We start from the raw sequence: 12,045 nt of genomic DNA, 5'->3' as shown, positions 1-12,045 counted from the left end.
AGTCCCTATGTCTACCTAAGTGCCTACAAAGAGTACGTGGGCGTCTGAACTGGACCTTGGAGCAGTAGAAGAAGGTTACCTGGTCCGATAAGTCCCGTTTTCTTATCACGTGCATGGCAGTTTACCTGGGGAACTGATGGCACCAGGATGCACTGAGGGACATTTATGGGATATACAGGGGTTTATCAGTGAAACTGAAACACTGGCCAATATAGTGTTTGGAGGTTTCACGACTATATACAATCTTCACTGATTTTACATTCCATCAGTAAGAGCGGAGTGTGAAGATTGAATGAGCAGAGCAATAGCACAGCTGAACATAAAATATTGCAATCCACACAACATAATGGGAGACATATCAGAGTTCAAAAGAGGATAAATGTGTTGGTGCTCGTCTCGCTGGCTCATCTGTGACCAGGACAGCAACTCTTTGGTTTATCGAGAGCTGTGGGATCCAGGGTAATGTCGGCATACCAACATACAGGACGAACCACATCCAACCGGAGTAACTGTCGACTCAAGAGGAAGCTGTCTGAAAGAGATGTCCAGGTACTAACCCGTATCCCAAAAAACATAAAACCACAGATGTGCACCTCGACTCTCATGTTTCCGCCAAAACTGTTCATCTGGAGCTCCACAGAGTTAATGTTCAAGGTCGGGCTGCTATAGCCAAATCTTTGGTCACTCGTTCCAGTGCCAAATGTCGGTTTCAATGCTGCCAACAGTGCAGATCTTGGGCTGTGGACAGAAACATGTATTGTTCTCTGATGAGTCCACCTTCACTGTCTTTCCCACATCCGTGTGTTACGGTGTGGAGAAGATCCAGAGAGGCTCAACACCTGGACTGTTGCTGCCCAGAGTGAAGCACAGGGTGGATCAGTGATGGTTTGGGCTGCAATATCATGACATTCCCTTCTGTGCTTGATGGACGCGTAGTCCTTCACTGCCAAGGACTATCGAACCATTGTGGAGGATAATGTGCACCTAATGTTTCAAACATTGTGCGGGGTTGCCATGTATCAGCATGATAAAGCACCAATACACACAGCATGTGACAGAATGCTTTGATGAACATGAAAGTGAAGTTGAACATCTCCCATGGCCTGCACAGTCACCAGATCTAAATATTTTTGAGCCACTTTTGGATATTTTGGAGGAGCGAGTCTGAAAACGTTTTCCTCCACTAGCATCACATATGGGCCTGGCCACTGTTCTGTAAGAGGAACGGCTCAAAATCCCCCTGGCCACTGTGAAGGACTTGAATCTGTCATTCTCAAGACGAATTGATGCTGTATTGGCCCCAAAAGGAGGCCCTACACCATACTAATACATTATTGTGGCCTAAAACCAGGTGTTTCAGTTTCATTCTCCAACCCCTGTATATATTCATATTTTAATTGTAATATTTCACAATATTACTATTTACTGGATTTTGATAAATACAGCTGAATAAGATGTCACTGTGTCTAACCCATCTATTAGGTGCAGAGATTGATATCATCTTGGAAGTTTCCTCTTGAAAGTTAAACCAAAGTCAAACTCGCATGCATTATGGCCTGGTTAGCGATTATGGAAATCTTAAATTAGTCTAAAGTAATCACTTCAGGGATTCTCCCTTCCTCTAAGCCTATAGAGATATGTGTCACATTTCAAACCTGCACAAGAACTCGAACGCTCTGTCCATCACACTGAATGTAGGTCAGTTTACTTTATACTTATGTAGGACCCATAAATATGAATCCACAAATCATCTCATCCTCTAGAGAAATTAGCTATGATTTAACTGTGAACAGAGTCAACATTTAGTGTATGCATGATTTTTCACAACAAACACAGTCTAAAGCTCTGTTTTTATGCTCAACAGAGACACCACAGTCCAGACTTTAACTCTGCAGCCCTCTGTGAGAGATGGAGTCATCGTCTATGAAGACTCTCCATTGGTCAGTATTCACCACTGACATCATGGCTCTGTTTCTAAACCTAGTGAGCTGCCTACACAGACACAGGTTTACTCTCGACATTGAGAAGTTCTTCTAAAACTGGTATTTTTGTAGATTTGTTTGATTCCAAGGTCTCTCAAATATGATTAGCTGGATCAGGTGCCTTTAATTAGGATTGAAGCTGAACTCCTGCCTTCGCTTAGTAAGTGAAATATTAAGTGTGATATTATATAAAGACAAAAACTTTGACCGCCCTTAAAATGCATTAAGTAGAGTTGTTTTTCTTTTTTTCTCTCAATTCTTTTCTTCTGACTGTTAGTGACCAGGACCCTACAAAGTTTCTTTCAAGGAAAGTCTGTTCGCTCAGCGATCATATTGGCAGAGCCTTCAGGCTGCTATGACTGAATCATAATTATTGCTTCTTTCGCTTATAAAAAAAACAAAACAAAAAAACATTAAAAAGTGTATATTTCAGGTTGGTCCAACCAATGCGCAGTTCGTGAGTTTCAGTTTCTATAAGAACCAAAGCATCTAACAGCAGTTGTAGTGATACAATGACGTTACCATTTGGTGATCGGGATTTTCTCCACCATATTGAACGTTGCAGTTTCTCCCATTCATACTAATACGAATGAAGCGTCTTTGTGTTACTGTAAACAGTCTTTGACCCTGAATTGAAAATCCCGGTTCTAAGAAGACTTTTGGCCAAATGTATCCTGCTTTGAGAATGCAATCCCAGAATGCACTGCAACATATTTGACTTATTAACAACTACTTAAGTTTAGAGTTTCATGTTGTTAGCTTAGCAACACAACTAGAGTGCAGTCACATTTAGCGTTGCTCTATGAAATTTCACTGGTCAAAATCCAGTCATTCCAATTGGAATATATGCGATTTTCACTGGTCAAAATCCAGTCATTCCAATTGGAATATATGCGATTGTGAGTTTTGCACGATGCATAAAGTTCTCTATGCTCACTTTCAAGTTGCTCATGTCAATTTTCCATGTTGACCAACTGAAAGCTGCTTTGTTTGAAAGTGACTTCTGTGAGAATTGTGCATATACATCGCTACACTATTGACATAGACATGGAGCCTTTTTTGTCTGCAAACTTTTGCTAATGTGATCGCACCTTAACACCGAACTCTATTGGAATCAATTCACTGTCTTTTATGCTTCACACAAGCAGCTTTATTTGTATTACCCATGCTGTTTCATTTGACTTATGATGCTGCCTCAAAGACACTTTCCTATGTAGGCAGTGGACAGCAAGGCTTTGTAACAGAGTCCATGCTTGCTTACCTATAGTGAGCTCTATCAGTATTTGTGTATGTGATTCATCACCTCAGTGGTTCATAGTGATATTTATACATCTATCAGCAGATGGTCCAGACCACTGCTCCAGCAAGGACAAACACGTTGCCAGCTCAAACCCGGAGGACTCCCCGGCACAGATGAGGGAAAAAGCATTAAAAATTAATGAATGACCTCGAGGACAGTGTGTTATAATCCTCCACGCTGCTCGTTTCTGAAGTCGGCCTGTTGTTTTGATAGCGTGGTGGTGCCATTTAGACACATTGTTTTTGAAGCAGGGTCGCGGGTGTTCTCTACATAAGGCTTTTAACGATGTCTCTGCTCGAAACAAGGTGGATAGAGATGAAAAGCAGGCTGTGACTCGGAGTTTGGCCCCTCAATTAGCACCCAGCGGCAGCTCTCAGGGTATAAATAGTCTTTAGGCTTTGAAGCCCCTTCTGGCGCCTCATCTGATATCGATGCTTCCAAATGGTCTCTCATTGTGCCGGTCCAACAGATAAAAGCATCAAGAAAACACCCCTCGTTCTCCTCAATCCACCTTTCAGCTCTGGGTTGTAAATAAGAGGCGCTAATGTCAGCTGTACATATCAGAGATGATGAAAACACGGCTATAATCTTCAGCTCCCTATTAACTCTGTTCCTCTTTGCTTTTTTGTAATAAAGAGGATCCACGGCGCAACAGTTCAAATATGGTCAGTCAAAGGAAAGCATGGAAACCAAGCTGGTCCGTGTACCTTCGGGTAATTTGTTTTCATGTTTTTGCCTTCAAAACGGAAATATGTTGTAGTGTATTTCTACCTATTAATACCTATAATAGTGTATTTCTCTGGCACGTGTAGTTAGCCATATCTTTCCTCATAATTAAAAAAATTATTTCAATTCAGCCAGTCACAATCTGATTCCATTGTCAATCTAAAATTTTCTGGAACATCTTAGAAGTTAAAGTGAATTGTTGCCCAATTAAATACAAAGATTATAAAAGTCTTAAAGGTACACTACAGTTCACAATCGACCGGATTGCTTTCATAGTGAACTGTAGACGCTCATGTGGTCGAATGCATTCGAACAGCCACAAAAGACAGCCTACTCTCCGCTTACTTTTAATGCGTAAACATTATGGGAAGCGCGCTGGCCAGACAGGATTTAAACTTTGGCTGGAGACCCAAGTTTGGGTTGAAGATGAAAGACGGACCAAGCACAATGTTCTCTCACTTAGGATTTCTAGGAATGAGAGGAACAAGAAGACGTGTTCGGCGTCGTCGTTTCGCAGCTGTCAGAGCAGAAATGAAAGCTACTGTTCTTTGTTTGTTTTTCGCATTCATGTGTATTGTGTGAGCTTATTTTGTCCATTAGATCGAAAGATCTGAAAAAGCCCATTCATTTACCCGCCCATAGACCCTCTCCTCGAAGAAATCAGGACAGAAGTGGGAGAAAGTGGACAAAAGAGATTTGAACAGTTTTTTATTTGAATATGTTTTGAAATGTAGTTTATTCCTGTGACGAGTGACGACAAAGCTGATTTTTCAGCATCATTCCTCCAGTCTTCAGTGTCACATGATCCTTCAGAAATCATTCTAATATGCTGATTTGATGCTCAAGTAACATTTCTGATTATTACCAATGTTTTTGTAAAAACAGTGATACATTTTTTTCAGGATTTTCTGATGTATAGAAAGTTCAGCCTTTGTCTGTAATGTAAATCTTTTTTTACATTATAAATGTCTTTATGATCACTTTTTATCAATTTAGGGCATCCTTGTTGAATAAAAGTATTCATTTATTTTTAAAAATGTACTTTGCTCATACTTTAGTAGTGTAGCCTGAGGATGGAAAATGGTTGTTTTAAATATTACACCTGTTTTTGGCGCAGGAGACATTGCTTAACATTATAAGTTGACTTGACGGAATAAATAAATAAATAAATAAAAATGTGCTGTTTTCAAGGTCAAAGCTGTGAAGATGGGACACATCCTGGTAATAGATGAAGCTGATAAAGCTCCCACAAATGTCACCTGTATCCTGAAGACTTTGGTGGAAAGTGGAGAGATGATCCTGGCAGATGGAAGAAGAATAGTGTCAGGTGAAATGGACTGAGAGGATCAAACATGTTTCACATCATTGACCCGTCACTGACAGTCTTTAAAACTGGAATTGTTATTTGATTTCCACAGACCCGTTGGAAGCAGCAGGAAGGCCTAATGCCATTCCCATGCATCCAGACTTCCGCATGATTGTTTTAGCAAACCGACCAGGCTTTCCGTTTTTGGGAAATGACTTTTTTGGAGCTCTTGGTAAGGCTTATATTGACAGTTCCATTATATAGTAATTGAACACAGAATGTCATTAAAATTACAAACAAATATCAAATAAGGGCTTTATATTTGTTTGTAATACTCATGATGATATGATGAAATCACTCTTTCAGGGGACATATTTAGCTGCCATGCAGTGGACAACCCCAAACCTCAGGCGGAGTTTGCCATGCTGAAGCAGTACGGGCCTGGCGTTCCTGATGCTGTTCTCCAGAAGCTGGTGGCTGCATTCGGAGAGCTCCGGGCCATGGCTGACCAAGGAACAATCACCTACCCCTACTCTACACGAGAGGTGGTCAACATCGTAAAACACCTACAGGTAACTGGCAGGTAGTTGTAGCCTCAGACGGCTCACGTTTATTGTCCGTCTGACACATTTATAGTTCACAGGCCGTCTGATGCATTTAACACAATATGGAAGCAAATAATGGACAGAGTGACGCTATTATTTAAAATTGTATTTCCACTCCTTTTATTATTTTAATATCAATTACACTACTGTTCAAAAGTTTGGGGTCGGTAAGATTTTTTTAAATAGGTTTTTGAAAGAAGTCTCTTATGCTCAAAAAGACTGCATTCATGTCATCAAAAATACAGTAATTTTGTGAAATATATTATTACAGTTTAAAATATTAGTTTTCTATTTTTATGTACTTTAAAATGTATTTTTTTCCTGTGATGGCAAAGCTGTATTTTCAGCATCCATTACTTTAAAAAAAAAACTAAAAAAAAGCTACAAAAGTGATTCCTTCAAGAGCAGTGAGTGATTTTTCTCTTTGTCGTTTGTTTGTTTGATTAACATAAATGATAGACAGCAACATGTTTATTAGGCTGCTGTCCCTTTAAGAGCTGCACAGATCCAATATTATGTTACACGTGCATTTTCTTCCTCAACTGTTTACCTTCACTTAAGACAAAACCGACTGTGTATACATGATTAATTGCCAGGCATTTTGACATCATTTTGTGTGTATTTGGCCAAATAAGTTTCGGAAGTGAACTGAATTCGGGATCTTGCACTGTCCGAGAGGCGGTGTTATAACAGCGGCTTTCTGTGTATTCTTTTCTGCTGCTTATTGCGCTTTTTAACATTAAGCATGTCACAGGTATTTAACATTCATGTATCCAGTCTCTTATCTGCTATCTGCCTGGATCTAAAACTTTGACTTTTCATAACTTTTTGAAGTATTAAAATCATTCAGTTATTCCAAACCATTGTGATATGCCTATTGTAATGTGTACATTTGCGATATTTCATTATATCGTGCAGCTCTACTTAATATTTTTGTGGTAACAGTGATACATTTTTTTTTCTTCAAGATTCTTGTAACTCTGTAACATTGTAAGTGTCTTTACTGTCACTTTTGGTCAATTTAATGCATCGTTGCTGATAAAAGTTTTAATTCTTTAAAAAAATCTTTTAAAAAAACACCTAACTGACCCCAAACTTTTGAACAGTAGTGTATTTCAGGCGCTAAAAAAACAAACAAAAAACAACAACTGTGGTTGGTTGTTTTGCATGACAATCAGACGGAATCTCATCATTTAAATGGACAGATCATTTCCAGAATAAGCTACAGAGTGGACCAGACTTTGTCGCAGGTCAAATGTCTGGCCAAATCCACACAACACATCAAACATATTGGTTGTAGGGTGTTCCCCATTTTAAGAATTCAGACTTTGTGTCGGGGATGAACTGTTTGATGTTTAATAGATGAGGGTGAGTTACCCTATGCCTGAGATGAAAGGTGCCGCACGAGACACAGAGTGAGGGAGGAAAGGCCTTGTCTCTTCACTCGGCCCACTCACAGACTGATCTGACACATAGAGGCCACACTGCCATTCTGGGCCACCTGTCTCTGGGCTTTAACTCAGCTCTCTCACACACACACACACAGCGTACAAGCCTCCTCCTACTCTAGCCTCAGCTCTCAGGAGTGACAGGGGTACAGATAGATGGATGGAATTCATCTGTCACGTTGGATGAGGAGTCAGTTGTCAGATTAGTCTGCCGAAAGCACCCATCAGAAGTCTACACTAGCAGTTAAACTTGACTGATTTTTTATTTTTTTTTCATGTGATCTTATAAACCATTTGTTCTAAAGACCGTCATCCTTGAAATCAGCTTTGTACACAAATATAAATTGTCTACTTATGAATTTCTAAACTAAACTTTTTTTTTCTTTTTTTTTATCAGATAAGGCCCGTTAAGGCCTGGCCTGTTAAGTCCTTCAAAATTGTTTAAAATAATCTCATTTTGCAAATCCTAAAGTTAGTTGTGTAAATATGTCCATAGTGAGCAGAGGTACAATCTAGACAAAGAAGAACCTAACCATAGGCAGGTTGTGAAACATAATGAATTGAATTGAAAATATTTCAAATCCCAATTCACTTCCTATGTGTGAAGTGAGGAAGCAAACAAATCAAATTTGAACTGAACAAAGAATTACAATGGCATGAAATTAAAAAGATTTCATTTTGCTGAATAGCTTATAATAATGTGTAATATTTCAGTATAAATTACCCATAAAACGTGATCAAACACACAGCATGGTTAGTTATAAAACACTGAATAATATTAGTAAAAAGAATGATTTAATTTTATGAACATTGGTGGAAATACACCTTCAAGTATCATCAATACTTTTTGTATCAAGTTTGATGTCAGCATTCATTTTTAAACAATAAATCTGAAATCAAGGTTATTGATATTTTGTTGTTTACTGCTAAAGTAAAAATCTGTTTTAATGGCTGTTAATTGTGTTGACCATGTTGAAATTTGTGAAAATTATTAGTCAAAAATTAACCCTGAAAGGTCTGACATATGACAAAATGGTCTGAAGTTGTTTTGTTTGTTTGTTTTAATTGGAACATTTAATTAAACTTTAGACAAAACATATAAAGAAAGTCTTTAAAAAAAAGATTGCATATGTGTTTTTGTTGAGTATTTGATAAATCAGGCTTTTGTAGCTCGTATAGTGATATCGGATAATATTGAGCTCATACTCGGAGGGAAAAAAATCACCTCAATTTTATTCAGAGGCCAAAACTAGGCAAAAGTAAGCAATTTGGTGCAGTTGGTGATATATGATTAAAAAGTATTGCTTGTAATGTAAATCAAATTCTAACAGCATAACTAAATACTTACATTAAATGCATGTAAATATAGGATATGCATATCAATCAGTAAAGATTTCACAGCAAATAGACACATGTATCACAACCTGAAGGGGCACATTTTTACAATTATACTAGAAGGCCTTTTACTTACTAAAAAAAGTATTAAATGTCAATCAGACTACAGAAAGCATGAACTCTTGTAGATTGTGTACACAAGGTTTTTCAGCAAACCTTTGATCATGTTGATATGTTAGTGGCCTTGACATCAAATATGTTATTGTAAGCTTTATATGGTTTTATTAATCTCGTTTTTTTTTTCTTGCTAAACTTGTTTTCGACAAAAGAAATTCCTCTCCCATGAGACAGCGTTGAATTTCTTTTGAATTGCAGTTCAGTAAATTCCTCATTCCAATCAAACATCCTGTGTGTTGTGGCCAGTTCAATTTAAATGCACACTTATCAGCCGAAAGGGAAACTATTCTCACATATTTTATCAATCTCTCCTGTACGAATGTTTTTAATCTGCAATGATTGATAACGTAAAATCAAAGTACTCTTAAAATGCATTAAAACTAAACGCTTTTGTCTTGTGGCTTACCTTCTTCTCCTCTTTTTCCAGAAATTTCCGGATGAGGGATTGGCCAACGTGGTGAGGAATGTGTTTGACTTCGACTCCTATAACAAGGACACGCGTGAGGTGCTGATCACAGCTCTGCACAAGCACGGCATTCCTATCGGAGCCAAACCCACCAGCGTACACCTGGCCAAGGAGTAAGAGCTCAGCTCCTATTGCCCCTTTACTGTCCGTGAATACAGTTTTATAGAGTTCTCTAACAGCCACACTGTCCTGGACTAATAAGACTACCTTTAGAAAGGATCTGCTCTGCATGTTCCTCAAACCATACACTTGAACAAATGCATTTAAAGGTGAAGTGTGCATTTTTTGACACTAAACAAAATGATGCATGAATGATTGGTTTCAAATAAAGTTTGCATCTGCATTGCTCTGACAAACAGGCCAAACTCACACCATTGGTTTAGCCAGTGTTGTTGTGTCCAAATGAACAACAATTTTGTTTCTAGTGTCACAAATATTACAAACTTCACTTTTAATGGAGGCATTTAACTCATAAGCTGCTTATTTCATTGAAGGTGCAATAGACAAAACAATATGAATTCACATATTTAAAAGTGCAAATAAAAAAAATATACTTTCTCAGACTCAGAAATAACTAAAACTGAGAACTTTATTGTCAGGGACTGGTTAGTGCTTTTAGAAGATTTATGGGCAAATTCCAGTGGGAAGTGAGCATCTCTATACCCTCTTCACTATGAAGAACAGAGCACTTGAAGTGGGAAATCTGGAGAGAGCATGACAGTTGTGTCTCATAATGTGGTTGTTTGGAAGACACTTGGCAAAGGGGGCAATTAAACACATAATGTTCTCTTTTATCTGGAACGATCCTGTGGTGTGCATGTCCCATCGCTGTCCGCCCTTCCAGTGCCCTTCCACTGTTTGGAATTTGCCTTTTTATCTAATTATTATAACAACAAATAATGTCTCGTTCCATAAAGGTAATTTCATTTACTCAGTGCTGTATATTATACACTTTTAATAAAGGAAATTATTTGTTTCTTCCGTCTCATATTTGTCTTTATTTCACTTGCTTTTGAGTGTTTTGCCATCTGGTCTACACAATGTATTATGTTTTATACAAAATACTGGAAAATGACACGGTGAAGAAACAAATATTTTCTTTGAAAGAGGTCTCATGCTCACAAAGAGTGCATTTATTTGATTAAAAGTACAGTAATATTGTGAAATATTATGTATTTATAATGTTGTTGTTTTTTTCTTTGATGGCAAAGCTGAATTTTCAGCAGCAATTTGTTTTCAGTGTCACATGATCCTTCAGAAATCTTTCTAAAATGCTTATTTGCTGCTCAAGTAACATTTATTATTAAGCAGCGGCTAAGTGCAAATAGCAGTAGATACTAGTATTTACTAGAACAAAAAGTATTTTCTTTGCACTTAGCGTTAAAATGTAATTTACACTAAGATAAAATAGCTATTTTTTGCACTGAGAAAATAGCAGTATTTTCTTTGCACTAAGTGTAAAAAGTCTTTAGATGCTATTTATACTTGCAAATAGTGGGAGATATTATTTGCACCTCAGTGCATGCAAAACCGTATGCAATAATAACACATTCTACATTATATTTATTAAAACCATACATGGATGCTGCTTTATTTGGACATTGCTTGTGCTTAATTTCCAAAAATTGTTTAATATTTACTTACTTTTTATTTAAAATAAATGCTACTCTGAGCTGATATGTGATGGGAAAAGGGAGGATTGTGTGATTGAAATACTGGCTCAATCAGATAATGGTGGGTGGAGTTGGCATGAACAGCCTCTGCCAACATAGCGGGCTTTTTGCACTTGGTGTAAATGGACGCTACGTTATTACTGTCAATGTTGAAAACAGTTGTGCTGCTTACTATTTTGTAGAAACCGTGATATTTATTTTCAGGATTCTTCAGTGAATTATGACAAAAGAACATCATTTATTTGAAATAGATATATTTTGAGACATTATAAATGTATTTACTGTCACTTTTGATCAATTTAATGTGTCCTTGCTGAGGAAAATTATCAATTTCTTTAACATTTCTCAAAACATTTTAACGTTTTATCTTGATTGGAATGATATGTTATCCCACCTGCTGGAATTTCAGAGTAGTGCATTAATGTTTTCTCTGGGATCAGTAACTTTGCAATATCCAGATGTGTAACTAAAACCTTCATGAATGTCAATGAACATGCACACAGTGTGCCTAACTACAGAGACAGCAGACTGTCTTCAGTTCTGGGGCATGTACAAAAGCTGAATGAAACTGACCATTTACATGCACATCATTTTCTGATTTAGGTGCAATTTATTTGATCATATTCTTGTATACAGTAAACACAGTCAGTCACTGGACAAAAACACTGATTACTTTCATAAATCATTGCAAAAATATAGGTGTGCCAGTCAGTTTTGTTTAACCAAATAAAAGAGCACAGTTGTAGGTGTTTATATGACCTACATGTTGTCATAATGTAAGATTTCAATTTAATAACTTTGAATTTTTAGTCATAACAATTACTAAATACCCTGTTCCTAGGTTACCATTGCCAGACTGTAAGATGGCGGGTTACTGGGCCATCAATCGGGACGGTAATACACGACGAAAGCTGCTGTGTCCAACAGAGTCCCATCGGATAGACATTAAGGTATCATAAACCTTTCATTGATTTTCAATATTTCAAAGTTGTTATTAGCAAATTACACTTTGAAACTAATTCGACAT

At 37.5% G+C, this 12,045-nt stretch overlaps 1 protein-coding gene across 1 annotated transcript in view; it reads left to right on the top strand.

Moving 5' to 3' along the window:
• The window catches only part of vwa8 (von Willebrand factor A domain containing 8), a 123,536-nt gene that overhangs the window by 41,211 nt on the left and 70,280 nt on the right, over positions 1-12,045 (top strand). Inside the window, exons 22-27 of the mRNA XM_082175026.1 lie at positions 1,865-1,940; positions 5,200-5,335; positions 5,427-5,546; positions 5,681-5,886; positions 9,307-9,458; positions 11,860-11,968. Coding sequence (XP_082031152.1) covers positions 1,865-1,940; positions 5,200-5,335; positions 5,427-5,546; positions 5,681-5,886; positions 9,307-9,458; positions 11,860-11,968 — 799 coding nt within the window. The remainder of the gene's footprint in view (positions 1-1,864; positions 1,941-5,199; positions 5,336-5,426; positions 5,547-5,680; positions 5,887-9,306; positions 9,459-11,859; positions 11,969-12,045) is intronic.

This window comes from Leuciscus leuciscus, assembly GCF_965113295.1.
Source record: "Leuciscus leuciscus genome assembly, chromosome: 7".
In the NCBI taxonomy this organism is placed as follows: Eukaryota; Metazoa; Chordata; class Actinopteri; order Cypriniformes; family Leuciscidae; genus Leuciscus; species Leuciscus leuciscus.
This window is presented reverse-complemented; position numbering and strand designations above follow the sequence as displayed.